Source organism: Eleginops maclovinus, chromosome 18, assembly GCF_036324505.1.
Source record: "Eleginops maclovinus isolate JMC-PN-2008 ecotype Puerto Natales chromosome 18, JC_Emac_rtc_rv5, whole genome shotgun sequence".
NCBI lineage: Eukaryota > Metazoa > Chordata > Actinopteri > Perciformes > Eleginopidae > Eleginops > Eleginops maclovinus.
Genome location: NC_086366.1, coordinates 16,349,505 through 16,365,551, shown reverse-complemented (window position 1 = coordinate 16,365,551; position 16,047 = coordinate 16,349,505). Strand labels below are relative to the sequence as shown.

At 37.2% G+C, this 16,047-nt stretch overlaps 2 protein-coding genes across 2 annotated transcripts in view; one reads left to right on the top strand and one right to left on the bottom strand.

Moving 5' to 3' along the window:
* rtn4rl1b (reticulon 4 receptor-like 1b) overlaps window positions 1-2,514 on the bottom strand; it is a 130,488-nt gene extending 127,974 nt beyond the window's left edge. Inside the window, exon 1 of the mRNA XM_063907619.1 lies at window positions 1,746-2,514. Within this exon, the coding sequence (XP_063763689.1) occupies window positions 1,746-1,758 (13 nt within the window). The 5' untranslated portion in view covers window positions 1,759-2,514. The remainder of the gene's footprint in view (window positions 1-1,745) is intronic.
* Window positions 2,515-3,481: 967 nt separating this feature from the next.
* dph1 (diphthamide biosynthesis 1) overlaps window positions 3,482-16,047 on the top strand; it is a 47,170-nt gene continuing 34,604 nt past the window's right edge. The window contains exons 1-3 of the mRNA XM_063907620.1: window positions 3,482-3,579; window positions 5,115-5,264; window positions 13,857-13,920. Coding sequence (XP_063763690.1) covers window positions 3,528-3,579; window positions 5,115-5,264; window positions 13,857-13,920 — 266 coding nt within the window. The 5' untranslated portion in view covers window positions 3,482-3,527. The remainder of the gene's footprint in view (window positions 3,580-5,114; window positions 5,265-13,856; window positions 13,921-16,047) is intronic.

Here is a 16,047-nt window from a genome sequence, read left to right as displayed (position 1 = left end):
GAGAACCTCTGCACTGTTCCTGCCAAGGCTGACGCATCTCTGCCTCACTATTGTAGACTCAGACATGCTGGCATACTGAGCACTTTTGGCAGACTAGTGAAATCTGTGCTTTGAAGTCCTTTGTCGTGAATGAAGTGATTTTCTGTCCAGTACTGAGCAGTGGTAGGACAGCTGATTCACATACATAAACCTTGTGCAGATCAGGGATGAAGCATGTCCTGAGTACAAAATCATCAAATGCCACTCACTTCTGTTTTCTCCATTTAACCCTCAACATAAAAGGAAGATGAATGTGTGCGGTAGGAAATCCCCTTCTTAAGGTTCTGCTGATAATAATGATAAGTTGTCAAGAGTAATAGCGTTTATCAGCATGCCCATAATTTGACATAAAAAGAGAGACAGACATGTTTGCTCACACATTAAACAGTAAAGAGCCTATTCTGGAACCCAACTGTGACTCATGCTAGTTCACACTTCTTACAAATGATAAAAGAGATTGGTTATGGGAATGCAGGTTTAAACAATAATCATTTACTCAATGCTGTTATAGCTATTGTGTAAGCACTCATCACCATGGTGTGTTTCATCTCGACTATTGGAACAGCAATAATCGATCTAACGCCAGTAAGGAAAACATGTTGTTTTGCTCTGCCCCTGAGGCTCACCACAGAAATGCACACAGTCTAAACAGATGGGGTACTTTTCACAAGACAGACTAAATATTGTACAAACATAAGACCAACTGTGATTGTTGTATGATTACCCCCACCAAGCATGTATCTGTGTTTGTGTATGTGTGAGAGATTGCTCTTTGCTATATATAAACTGCATGAAAATAACAAAACAGAGCAGGCTTTTTGTCACTCATGACATGCAAGTGATATGCAGGGCTTGGTCTAATGCAGTGGTTCTTTAAGTGGGGTCTAGGGACCTCCCAAGCTCCCTGAGGTGCTCCAATGGCTCTAGCAAAATGAGGAACAGTTTAATTTTACTATTATTTCACTCCCTCGATAATGGCACAATGGGAGCATGTATTACTCTGTAATCTATTCTCATTAGAGATTCAAGTTTTTTTTATTCCCACTGTTATTAGACACCCAGTGCAGACAGTTTTGCAGCTGTGTGGCAAATTAAGGACTATAAAAAGAAATAAAATGTCCTTGGGACAAAAGATCATCAAAAAGGAGTCTGTTGTCTAATTTGTATCTCATGGGGAATTTTGATATTAAAGGTTTAAGGAGTTCTCCCCTTTCATATGAAGAGCTAAAGGTCTTGAGTGTTAATATAGTGTGTAGCCAGTGGAGAATAACCTTGTGAACTGCGGTTTGATCCATCACATCTAGATGTACTGACACACAGCAAATAATAATGCTTCAGCAGAGTGCAATGCTCGGAGAGATAGCCTTGTGACCCGGGCGCAACTCATAAACTGCAGTGCGGCATCAGCTGTATTAATATCACATACTCGTCCCCATGTTTCCTTTCAAAAATGAATATTTAATTCCCAGAAATATTCCGTGCAAATTAAATATGCTCTTCAAATGGCGCATCGTCTTAAATAACACATCTGTTGGGCAACGCTGTGCATTATGAATATGTCATATTTAAACGTGGAGCTTCATAACGGTATAAAGTAGTGCATTAAATCGGTACACATTATAAAGGCACAACTCGCATTATGGCTGCATTACAAAATAGCCAAAATCGCGTAATTGATTTCGGGGCTGAAGTTAAGAATTACTCACCCCTTTTGAACATTTTGTAGGCCTAGGTGTATGTTGTCTTCTTTCCTCTGAGAATCATCTATTCTTATATTCCAGACTTTAAACTTGCGCGCTTCAGTTTTAAAGTTGATCCGGAGCTTTCTCGGTTTGCGGTGTGAATGTCAGTTGTCACTCCTCAAGAATTTCTCGCGGTCCGCTGTAGTGAGTTGCACTGCAGACTGCACTGACAACAAACAAAAATCTCCTTGTCCCGAAGTCTGGCAGACCGTAGTCAGACCTGGGAAATTAGGCTACAATTGTTGCAAAACAGACCCTCTGAATTCATCCCCTCGGTCCGAAATAATGGTAACTCCAGTATCTGTGAAAAGCACAAACGCACAATAGTCCGAAACAACCTCTGATAGCCAACTCCTTTTTGGAAGCAAATTAACCGTACAGGCTGCCAATCAGTTATGGGGGCAATTGGACGATGAACAGCAGTCCTCCAAAAAACACTTATTTCAGTTCATGTTATAGCGAGGTGCTTCAGAGCCGTTCTAATCGCATCATATTCGTTAACATCTCTAATTAACATAAGTTTTGTGGATTCACATTCCTCCTCTGATGTCGGATAATAAACGCAGACTCCTCAAATCCTCCTTAAAAAAAAAGAGTTCGGTCCCCTCAAAATCCCTTATTTCAGCAGTCCTTTCCACTTGGAATGGTTGCATTTCTCTGATCTGGTCTGTGAATATCTCTCTGCTTCCCATCTATGGATCAGAGCTGGTTGGTGCGATAAATGAGGAAGAAAGTATGTTGTACTGCCTGAGCCCCTCCACCGGGCAGCTTCCTGCTCGATCCCTCCCACTGTCCCTGTCTGCGCTGGGCTGACGGCTTCCTGACACCATATGACAAAATATGAAATGACACAACAAACAGTAAACCTACATGTAACAACAATTCATTAACCAGCCAACAACAGGGGAGATGGCCAGAGTTGCCGAGCTCAGTTTGCAGAGGGAGACAGCTTTCATAAAATAACACTAATTTGCTGATCAAATAAACCCCACACTAGTCAATAATAACGTAGATAACGTTCTAATCCACTATAATGCACTAGATAAACTGAGTATTTCACTCTTTCCCTCTGTCTCCCTCCCTCTTTCTCCCGCTCTCTTTTTCTCTTTCGCAGTCTTTATCTATCTCTTACAAACACACAATCACACTAAACCTTAATTAATATAGACTGAGAAGAAAAAAATAATAATATATGTTTTACGGTAGTATATGTGCATTGTTATTTTAAATAAAATGTACGTTGTACTCTAAGCCTAACTGAATTACTTGTGTGATGTAAATTGCATATTCTCATCTTTCCTTTACTATTATGTTTTTTTTCATAATTAGGTTCACCTTTTCTGTCCTATAAAAAAGAACACTAAATATAAACCCTAAGATACTATGGAGCTGTCGCTCGTGGTATACATTTGGCTGCACAATATTTGATTTAAGTTTTTTCCTACATATTGTACAGTATTAGTTTGTAGTTTTACATTAATTTAGTTTTATTTATGAAACACATTATTTTGTGAAATTGGGAAGTGTACTAATAGGGCTTTACAAAATGTATTATTTATTTTGATGATGTTATTATAGCCAATGTGGACGATGCAAGTACATTTTCGCGTCTCTCGGTATGATCCTGTCACCGTCCCGTTCACTGACATCGATAACATCGGTGCTCGACTTCTCTCCACTGACCTCTTCACTCGATTGATTTCGCCTTTCTCTTCCTCACATGTTTCATGTTTTGGTGAGGAAAACATGGCAGCGCTCACGAATGAAGTTCAGATTGTTCCTGCCAAAAAGCCCACAGGTAAATATTTACATTTCAAATGTAACCTTTAATACTTTTTAAAGACACATATATAACTGCAATTGTTAGAGAGACACATAGTTTCCTCTCCGATTTGGTGTAGCGTAATGAAGGCTTCACACAAGGACTACTTACACGGCTGTTTTTAGCATTCTGGGTTATCAATGCAAACAATACATTGTTTAAAGGTAACCACACGGCTGGTGCAACCGGTGTTAACTAGTTATCCAGCTATGTTTAAAGCGAACCTTTTTTTCTGTCGTCGTTAGCATCCGACCAGCGTTTAGTGTGTTGTCTCACCAGACTTCATTTGGCTAACAGAAAGATGGGTTGTGTATCCTATTTATAGTGTTTTTAAGGATGGTATGTTTTACTGTCACCAAGAACATCTACACAATACGTGACAATGTCTCTGATTGCAGAAATACATCTTAATGTTTAACATAAGATAATTTCACACGACTGCATCCTGCTAAAACACGTTTTTAATCAATCTGCACTTAAAACCGTGGTTCAACTAAAGACTGACTTCCAAGACACAGAATATAAAAACACATAGTTTTGGTTGTGGGGATATATGTTTTTGGAAAACACTGATATCTAACAGTTCGGACTTAGCTGATATTTCAAAAGATAAACAAAGGGCACTTGGAGGCCAAATATTTTCAAGTGTTTTCTCTCTGAACAGCAACAGTCTGCGGGTTTCCTCTTTATCAAATCTTTATTTCCAAATATACATTATTGCCTGTCAGAGTATAATTCGTTCACTGGCTGCAGTATTGTTTATCAAGTTATGAAAAAGTAATAATCTTACAAATGAAACACAATTACACTTTAATTCAGTTATTTAATAATCTCCAACAGTGCCAGCCATTTAAAATAAAATGGTACTAAGGAAACAGTTTGTTTCTATGCCTATGAAGCCTTTGGAAAATTATCCATGTGTTAAAATGTGAATGTTAACCTAAACATGCTGCATGACATGTGAGTATAACCAATGACAAATTTTAAAAATGACAGGTGCAATCAACAAATTACATTGTAACTTGTGATCTTAACAAAAAAAAACCCATCTAGCTGTACTGCACTTCAGAAAAAATTGGGCTACCTCAAGTGAAAACTCTGCCAGTAAAATCAGAGCAATGTCTATCAACTTTCCCATTTTAACTAGAATTTCCATCTTCCCATTAGCTTGTTAAAAGTTGTTAAGATGCATGACATGTACAAATTTGCGGTGCGCTCCAATTCCACATCCCTCATACCTTTTTGAAGGTGTCATATAGAGTTGGGAGAAAAATGTGTACAATTTAGATGGAAAAATCTTTCCTGAACTGTATTACACACCTTCAACGTTCCAATCTTACTTGCAGAACATGTCTACAGCCTGTTTTAAAGCATGAGTTTAGCTTTATTACTTTCAGATCATTTCCTTTAAGTGAATTTTTGCACAATAATATATGTAAGGTCTGACAGTTTAAGTGTCTTTGCTTAAACCAACACTGTTTACAGCACTGTGTTCACAACTTTTTCCTCAGTCCGTGGACCACGGCGGGTAGCCAATCAAATTCCAGATGAAATCCTGCAAGACGGTGAGTTACAGGAGGCAATCAAAGCCTTGCCTGAAAATTACAACTTCGAGATCCACAAGACTGTTTGGCGAGTGAGACAAGCAAAAGCTACCAGAGGTGAGTTATATTCTGGCAGTTGTAGAATGTTTGATTGCAGAGCTGGAATGGTGTATGGATGGTCCTGATTTTTAGATACAAATTGAGGTTTATCAGGACATTATGTAAAAGCAGAGCCGACCATTTGTTTCACAATGCTCAGGCTTTGGAGTCTAACCAGGCCCTAAAATTTAAAGTAATTTTGCACAACAGATTGCTGAAATCAGTTGAATGGAAGTCAATGATCTATATGTTTTTCTCTATTGCAACAGGAAAAGCAATTTAGTAGCTTCCGAACTGACTACAGTAAAGGTTGATGATAGTGTTACATGGTTTTACTGGTCTTAACGTGTTTGATTAGCAAACTAAATTAACAACCTTCTTTCCTTATTGGGTAATAATAAAACCTGTAAACACCACCAGCAAGCTTCGAAGAGCTCCAGAGAGTCCCATATTCATTTAGCACTATCAATATAGAGCAGTTAAAATGACATAGTCAGGAAGGAAACAAAGAAGCATAGAAATTAAAAGGAATGTTGTGGAAGAAGCATAATTCACTTTGACTATCTATTTTTAGAAGTAGTATTAATTAGGTAAGAAAGGGTTAAAATCTGAAAGTAATGATAACCTGAGGCAGACAACTATTATTGTAGTATATAACTCTTTTCCTCTTGATTAAAACAAATGTTTTTTGTATGTTTTATGTCCATTCATGTCACAATAAGGCACAACTATTAGTAGATTTACTCGCACTTCATTAACAACTTCTCTGCAAATTGAGCTGTACAGAGCGAATGTCTAAATACAGGGACGCGCAGTGTTAAGAATTTCATGTGTTCGAGCATCCTTGAATGCATCTGTGCTTTGACCTACTTTTTTATTGTACAATTTGTAACCTGCAAGGGTCACATAGTGTTGTAACAAATCAAATTATAACCAATTTTAAAAAATGCCATCTCAGACTGACTATGCCTTTCAAAACGTTCATCACCAACCAAGTATTCAATATTCATCAACAGCAAAACCAAAAATAGATAAATATTTTTAGATTATTTGCATTAAGGCTTGTGGTGATTCAGAAAAAAAAACAACATTTGTATGGTTTTGCTTTGCGTGTCTTGTTGTGAAATGCTTTTCAGAAACGTGTCCAGTGTCTTTTGGAGTCAGTACACACTGAATGTTTGAGGGCGGCTGTTAGCCTTCTTTGATCTTCAGGGGGAGGGCATTTCCCCTATGAATTGTGCTTGTGTGTAACTGACAGCGTTAGAAAGCTGCACTCCACTCAGCTTAAACATAGTGCTCAAACATAAATGTCTTCTCAACATCCAGTCAACACATGTTTTTGTACAGTGTAACTTCAATACATTGTATTTTTCCTAGTTTTTTTTACCCATTTTGACAAAACAAATCTGCCTTATTAACAGCAAACATTTTAAACCCAGTATCAAGTTAAACGATGAAAAGTATTGTATTTGTTCACTACCAAACTATTTGTGTCATTTACCTTTGTTCAGACATCATATCTGTTGTTGTGATATATTGTGTTTGTTGGTTTGAATTGTGGATGAGATATGGGTCATTTAAAGTATATACCGTATAGTCAAAGGGAATAATCAGATCTTTGCTAAAATGTTAAAGAAATCTACAGCAGCGCAAGACTCTCAGTGGGAATGTAGCCTCAGGACTCACCGAGTGTGGGCGCAGCGGGGGACCCACTGACAGCACTGTTCTTTATTCTGTGGTCTATTGCAACAGGAAAAGCAATTTAGTAGCTTCCGAACTGACTACAGTAAAGGTTGATGATAGTGTTACATGGTTTTACTGGTCTTAACGTGTTTGATTAGCAAACTAAATTAACAACCTTCTTTCCTTATTGGGTAATAATAAAACCTGTAAACACCACCAGCAAGCTTTGAAGAGCTCCAGAGAGTCCCATATTCATTTAGCACTATCAATATAGAGCAGTTAAAATGACATAGTCAGGAAGGAAACAAAGAAGCATGGAAATTAAAAGGAATGTTGTGGAAGAAGCATAATTCACTTTGACTATCTATTTTTAGAAGTAGTATTAATTAGGTAAGAAAGGGTTCAAATCTGCATGAAAATAAAAAGACATCTTTTCAAATGATCAGAGTTTCAGCAGGTACTTCCATAACCGAAATCCTTAAAAGGTATTTCATAATGTAATCTAAAAAATAGGGCCTTAATAGGCATATAAAATGACGTACATTTCTTTTTTTTTAGTTTTAAAGGTGCTAAGACTTGGGAAGCTAGGTTTCAAGAATAGTTTTTACTGATCTCAAAGTTATTTGTATAATTTTCCAAAAACTAAATAAATTAATGTCTCTCACATAAACATCCTGCAGATCCGGATAGCACAGCACTCCCTGTTAAACACAATTTGCACGGTTTCATTAATTGAGTTTTAGATCATAAAAACAGATCCAGGACTAATCAGGCAATGTGAATGTTTGCGACAAAAAAGTTTCTCTTTTTCAGGTGTCGATGGATCGTGTTGAGCCACACACCCAATCATGGCTGCTACATTTTTCCTGTACTGCAAAACTTTGAAGAATATCTAAAATAATGCCGCCCATGTCAAGAAGATTTTCCCCAAGCTTATAGCTCATTTGGGATTTTTTGAGAAGTGTAATGAAAGTGTTAATACTTTTTTCACTGGGTTCAGATTTTATCATCCTAAAATGGTATTGATTAGTTTGGCTGTTTTTTTTAATATCCACAAGATTAAAAGATCACACAAAACAGAAAAGCGATCTCTCAATTTTAGAACATGCAAAAACAGTTTGAGAGATATTTCTTCTGTTTCATGTGGTTAGTTCAAAGATAATATTCCTGCCTCTGCTGGACAATACCTTTATTGTGTTATTCCTTCCTCCTCTCCAAATAGGGGCACAACAACCCTCCCTAAGCAATATCAGTTTGACTGATGGCCAACAAAACCTTTTTAAATATAACTATGTGAGCATGTGACTACTGGTTTAAATTGGCCTTAGAACATGTAAACATATCCTTTATTCGCGTATGTACTTTAATTTCTGCCTTCCTGCTACAAAGTTACACTGGTATATTTAGATGTTGGGTATATGCAAATTACAGTTAGAGAAGATTGAATCATTCTTTTGATGTCCCTGAGGGGGGAGTGTGTGGTGTAGCACAGTTTGCTGGCTTTGCTTTTCTGTTGTCTGACGTTTTCTTTTTTTGTCAGGGCTCATCGTCCCTAAGTCACCTTATCACCCCTGTCTCTCTCTGTTCCTCTGAGTGTCCATCTGCTTCTTTGTCAGCCTTTGAACTCCATCAGGCTCCCACACTGTGCTTTTGAAATAGCAGAGTGAAGAAGATGCACTAGAATTTTATTTTAGCTGTCCAGCCTCTTTTTTTAGAGTTTAAAAACAGTCAAAGTCTTTGTGTTGTGTTGCCTCATTTTTGTCTAAAAGTGTGTTTTGCTGTTATGATTTAATCTGTTGCACATTTGAGCTCTTTACAAGAGCAGTTTAATTGTTTGTCAAACTCCTGTTGGCTCTCTGCTGTCTTTATAACTGCCGCCCATTACAAAAATGTAATTAGGTGATGATAATTAGCTGACTTGAGTCTAGTATTTTGTTTATGCAGAAGCAATTTTTGAATGAAGCCTGGAATAGATTTTTAGACAAACAAGCTGGATGGATGCTATCTAAGGTATAGCCATTCACAAAAATTATGACATCAGTGTGTTTTGGTGACAATATAGCTGATGTTTGTGTTTAATACATTTAAACTATATGTGTTAACAGGAAATTAAATATTACTTTTGGTGTTCAGTTTAAAGTAACCACACCCTTAAAGTTGATAAATAACAGACATGTTAGTTTTTAAGCCTTAGTTAATTAATCATCATATTTTTGTAGACCAATGCTTTATTTTTTGGGGGGCAGGTGGTGATATTTGAAATGAAAACAAATGTCATTATAACATATTGAAAGTGTTGTTTGACATGAAAAGGAAGATTTGTAGGTCATATAGCCAGACACACCTACGTAAATTCATTTGAATGATTTGAAATGTTTTTTCATGTTCATTCTTACCATTTTAAAATGGCCTTTCTCTTATAAAACTTGTTCAGCCTTGCACACAACTACTAACATTTTTTGGGAAAAAAGGAGATTAAGACAAGATATGGAGATAAAGCCAAATGAGCAAAAAGCAGTATGGCCTTAAGCATCTTGGGGGACCTTAAATTCATGAAAGAGCTCCTTGCGGGGATTGTGAAATGCCCGGGGAGTTGTGCTGTTTTTCATGTCTTCTCACAACTGTACTACAGACATTTAAAACTATGATGACTGTTGTCAGCCTCTCTTTAGGTTTCTTTGAGCTTGAAGACAATAAGCAACAAGTGGAGCATTCATTTTCCGCTTTGAGTTTATGCAGTTTATTTCACATTGTATAGTTACTGTTGAGAATGCAGCTTGACAGGAGATAAGAGAAGAAATATTATATTGATAATGTTGTAATGACAAAATGTAATTGAGGATTGCCTGAATGCAGATGTTTACTACAATCCAGCGATGCAACAGAGATTTCTTTCCCAGTGTACAGAACACAGTCAAACAAGAGGCTTTTGACTTGTTTTTTTCTTAATATATAAATAGGCTCTTTTTGCATCCCCTAATAAAGAAGCTGTGGTTTTCGTTCATCTCCAAATACAAAATGACTTTCCAGTAAGCAGTTCAAGGCGGGCTTTTATCCTCTTGTCTGAACAGTGTGTTCCTTTATAGAAAACATGTCAATGGACAGAGCGTGCGCTGCCAGTGGAAAGTTCAGGCAGAAATGAGTCAGAAGTATCTACAGAATGAACATGCCCATTTGGATGGATGTGTTCGCTGAATACAGCCTATTAAAGGAAAATAAAAATGTTTACAAAATGCTTATGTGACTTCCATTAACTGTTGGTTATTGGTCATTCTTTATATATTATATATAAAAAGGTTCATGTTATACTGCAGACTGTGGCCTCCGAACTGACCATAAAGTTAAATTAACACCTCTCTAAAATAGTTACAACACAAAATGAACATTATAAGCTTCATGTGCCTAAGATATTATGCATGACTGTTGCATTAGTCTGAATTACTTTTAGCTTCATGTACTAAAACACCAGCATCTGACTTCCTTAGATGTGTTACTGATTATTATTTTGTCAATCTTTTACACGTTGGCTGTAGGCGTACAGTATGTGAACACAGAAAACGGAAATGCGTGACCATCTGCATAAGCAAACCCAAAATGTAATCTACTACAGGATAAACCCTGTATATAGCCCTATTCTAATCTTCCTAGCCATAACCCCATGTTTAAAAATTCAGAGTAATCCGTTGGCTTTGTCCATTCAGTCTACTGTTCACTAATAAATTGATTTTCCTTTCTGTCTTTGATTGTTAAAATAATCCCTCATGTAGCTTTCTTTCTACTGCCCGGAGTCTTAGAACAGTACTGTAGGTATGTTATACAACCATATCATTAGATGATTGACAGTTCATGTAAGCAAAACGTTTTTGTCACTGCACATTGAGAAAGCTACATTTATGTAACAGCGGTTCACATTAAGTAACATGTCTCCAAGAATAAGAAAACTCCCACATGAGTTTCTTTGAGTTGTTAGCTGTATGAGCATTTGATGTTAGACTAACTCTTATTATGTCATTTTATTTATGTGTGGTTTAGGTTCTCCATTTAGTGTGGGCAGGAGTGCATTTCCAAAGGTAGAAGCAGCTCATCATTCTCGTGTGATAATTCAAACATGCATTTAAACAGCCAGCCCAACCTCGAGCCTATAACTCACATTTCGCCAGAGGCAACCGACGGAGAGGGCTCTTTGCTTCTGTCAGCTCTGGCAGAGGTGTGCTCTGAAACCTTTCTGTGTTAATAAACTTGCCCTTTTCTCTGTAATGACCTGTCTTTCACTGTCTGCATGAGTGCTTGGTGATCCCTTAACCTTTCATCAGGAAGAAGTTCTCTCGCTCCTCCTCTTCACACCGCCTCATCTATCACTCCATCTCATGGCCATCCACCCTCAACCTTTTGTCTGTCCCTGCTTTTATTGTTTAATGCTGCCTGGCCCTGAAGTCTTAAAATTGTTTCAGGCTTAGTCATGTGAAAACATTGCGCTGAATTCAGTGTCTTCGTATTTGTAAGTGTGTACTGAGACGTTGATGGATTCATTGAAGTAAGGTGCAGCAAAGTTGGACCGGGAGAAAATGTCATGGTTGATTGAAACAAAGCCTTTGTCTCCGGGAGCTCGCTCCATGTGTCTTACATGGTGGCTGGAACTACACACGGAGGACAATTTGTGAATGCATGTTTGTAAAATCTCATGACAACATGAAACCCCGGATTACAAATTCGAATTTCAATGTTTCAAAATCTACATTTTGTATATTAGAAAGTATTCATTGAAATGATTTGTAATAGCTGACGGATATTAAGAGATAGACGGGGAAAGACGTGGTGCAGGGTGTGGAGACGTGTGGTGAAGTCATTGAGGTGCCCCAACAGCCCTCGGGCTACGGCAGTGACGTGACTTGACCATTTGTATTGTCAATAAATCAATCAATTACCAGGAATCTATTTAAACTTATTTTTATGATTGATTCAAGTTGATGTTATTTGTCAAATAAAATTACCAAACATTTTCCATTTCTAGCTTCTCCATTGTGATTGTTTCTTCTTCGATTGAGTCCCTGAGTTGACATGGTTGGTCATTGATCGCATTGCCCTCTGGGAAATATTTATGACTATTTTCTGATAATCTATAGATCAAGTGAATAATCAATTAATGGAGATGCAACACTGAACAGATTATTGGATGTTGAGATACAAAATATTATTACTTTTTTTTTGTATTTTCATTATAGTGCCTCGTCTCAAAGCCCCATATTTTCTTTCCTTATTAATCTCCACTCTGTCACCCGTCTTTTCTATCTCATCCACTTCATGCTCTGATTCCTCTTCTTGTGGGGCTATATTTGATTTCATCAATATCTTATTAATATCTGATTCAAAGATGTTCTCATGTTTATTTGATGACAGGACTAATGTGTACTAAATCATGGATTCTTGATCTACCAAATTGTATAGGATCTTTAGTGCAAAACCACAAGAGATACTATTTCTCCTAAGTAATACCCTAAGGACATTCCGATTTTCATCTACTTTGAATTCCAATAAAGCTAAAACATGATATTATGCTGAAAGAAAAGCTTAAAAGGTGCAGGTCAGTTGGTCTGAGATGAGGATGCTGAAACATTTTTGATTGGTTTTGAGGTCTTTACTTGGCCATGTAAAACTCAACAACAATTTTCACTATTTATAGACTTGTTAAATGAAAGCCTTTCTCAAAGCACTGTCCTTTTTATTAAGAATTCTATAGGAAGCGAGGCTGGTAGAGAGACTTGGAAAGCACTATTGATGACCTACTAGCAGAAACTATGGATCCCTGCTTTGGAGATATGTATCTGTTATCAGACCTCATTTACTTAATTGGGAATTGTACAGCGTACACATGTATCGCCGCCTCTGAGACTGAAAGCCACAATTAAGCTTTTGATTGTGTTTGAAGCTACAAAAGCTACTCAGCTGGTATTGTGGATGAACTCTGTGTTACTGTATGTCGGATCTTTCCAAAAGAGTTGGATATGATGTGCTGCTGCTTGGTCTACTAGACACTCGTATTATAAATATTAAACACAAGGTTTTTCTATTTATTGACTTTTGCCGCCAGAAAGAATATTTTGCTCTTTTGTACCAAGCATGCTGCTCCAACAAAAAAATGTGTATCTGTACCTTCGTTACTTCAAACCTGATTTATTTTAACATTGCTATTTGTTTCTTCTGTATATTGATTTATTTTGTGTTACCTCTCTGGTGTAGTGGTTGGTAATGGTTGGGGATGGATCTGCTGCCCACCAGGTTTATCAATATTTTTTTCTTGTTCTTAACTCATCATTTTTGTTATTTCTAATACAGAATATTATATATGGAATATTAGAAAACATGTTAGATCAATTTTTCTTTGTCTGCACAACATTTCTGCAAATGCTTTTGAAGTTGGAAAGTCTTTCATGCAATACTGATCACTGTGTTAACGTTAGCATTAAATCCAACAATCTCACATCTCAAGTCATCAAGCAGTTTAAAAGCTTTCGGGCCTTCTGTCGGTATAGCGCACAGCACCATCAGCAAGACCAATGGTTGTTAATTAATTCAGTTTATAGAAGAAGTTTTGTCCACATACATTCTAGCTTTGACTTTGTATAGCTGGGAGAGGATGGGGTTTGTGTGTTCCAGTAGCAAAGAGTGAAAGTGAAAGAGACAGACATCGAGAGAGTTTAATGGCTCTGTATGAGTCTTGGGGAGGACAGATAGACCTTGGCGGATTGGTTTCAACTTTATTTCAAAGATACTGTCACTTGCTAAACTATACCAACAGTACTTCTGAGAGACAGGAAATGTACCTGAATTATAACTACTTGCTGTCAGTAGAGCATGCTAAGCAGAGGCTATCTATATGCTGTCCAGGAAGTAAGTTCATCCTTTTTTTGTTTGCCTTTTTCTCTCCAGTTGCTCTGCAGCTTCCAGAGGGCCTGCAGATGTTTGCATGTGTCATCGCTGACATCATCGAGAGGTAAGATGGCAATCTGATTGCTTAAGATATTTGAGTGTAAATCAGTGAAAAGCAGATGTATAAGTATAGCCAGCAGAATACAATCTTTAACTGCCGTTTATAGTAGGTACTCATGAGGAGAGTTTCATCATAATTCCACTTCTTGGACTCAATCAGGGATTCAGCAGAAAATGAGACACGATTACATTGTTTTAGGATAGAGCCGATACCACAGTTTTCCTTGCTCACGGTTGGAGGATGAAAGAGATATTTCTTGTGAGTTTCATTTTGCATATGCCCTATTGCACACCACCCCCCTGACACACACATTACAAGGTTTTTTTTGTCCAGCTGTGAGAAATCCTTTAACATCAATGTGCTCTTGTATACTTTGGTCTGGAAAATACTGTAAACATAGTTACAAAACAAACTCACACTCTAATAACCCTTTATGCTTAAGTTGCTGTGAAGCACAGCAAAAACCTCCTCTTTGTTATGTGTTTTGCACCTTTAGTTGGCGTCTGTTACTCAGGAGCACTGCCCGCTAAGTGTGTTCTTAAAGAAACTTGCTGCTCTCATTAAACACCCAAAGTGGATTATTTTCATAGGTGTTTAGTCAATACTAACTAGATTACGAGATGGAGAAGATGAAGAATAGAGTGGCGGAGGTGCCATACATTTTTCAGAGAGGGGGGATATTTTATTTCAAAGGGAAAACCTGGATCACATGGGTTTATTATTTTTATGGCTATTACTGTGCTCTTCAAACTTCAATAAGTGTTATATTACTATGCCAAGACACATTTATTTGCCATATTGATAATGATAAAATTAAACATTGAAGCAAGGGAGATCGACAACTCCCTTGCCTCAACTATTTATTTATCTTATCTTTCACTTTTTTCATTCTGTTCAGTTTCTTCCAGCTGTCATTTTATCTTAAAAAGTCATTTCTACCTTTTTTTATCGCAAAAAGATGATAGAGAGACGTTTTGATGATAGGGTCTGTTCTTATCAGCCCTGCTGCTATCAGACAGAGCTACCAGCTGCATGGCTTTTAAGCTGCACAGACTTGCAACCCACGTTTATATATTTTAATTGTCAATGTCCATCATGGAGTCCGGAATCAGCCCCATCTCTTCTAATGAGAGCAATTAGCAACACTAATTGCTTTTCTCACTGTCTTTATACCCCGTCTTATATTGCTCGCCTTCTGTATTTTTCCCCCTCTCTTCAACATCCAGTCAATTTCCCCCCTGGACTACAATGAGGAGATGGTTCTCACGCTTTCTCTTTATTAGCTCCTGCTATATAGTTTCCCTAAAGCTATTTTGCTTCAGTGCGTGCCTTTCTTACTAAGAAATGTCTTGGCAATTGTAGTCTTTCCAGGTTTAACAGATGGGTTCTTTGAATCCTGGATCAACTGCAGAGCCTCAGTGAAATACTGTATCTTCCATCTTATACATAGACAGGTTTTGTTGTATAATTTGAATGACGTGAGCTGAGTTTGGGCCATCTTATAAAACAAAAGTCTAGACAATCTCAACGGTGGATGAACATGTTGGTCACCTAAGAACCAGTAACCATAGTTTCTTCCTAACCGGAAAGTTCAATTTGAGTACAACCTTTGTTATATCTTTGAAGCTTTGGCCTTCTTATTGGTTATGATGACATTTAACTGATCAAAGTCATTGAAAAGAGTCCAAAACAAGAGTACGTGCAGACTATCTAAATCACTTCATTTCGACATTAAATGGAGAGTGATATCTCATGAAAGAACTCTGATTGCCAAGGAAAATGATCTGTGCACACATTTACAGCTATACGTCTTGTGTACTGTGTTGATCCACTAAATGTTGATCCAGTGTTGTTCAAAGCTGATCAACAAAGTCGGTACATTAAATCTGGAATCTTTACAGTCAGTTATGGTAATAGCTATTGTTGACTCAATCTAAGTATATTTGCGCACTTATCCGAGTCCTTTTATTATTGAGTAAATCAGATACAGACAAAAATACTTAAACAATACTTGTATTTACCATAATGTTGATTACATGTGTATCTGACACATTGATTTAAATATGTAGCTTTCTTAATTAAGACCCTACAAAAAACGATTACGTTTATAAGCTTTAATTATTAATATGA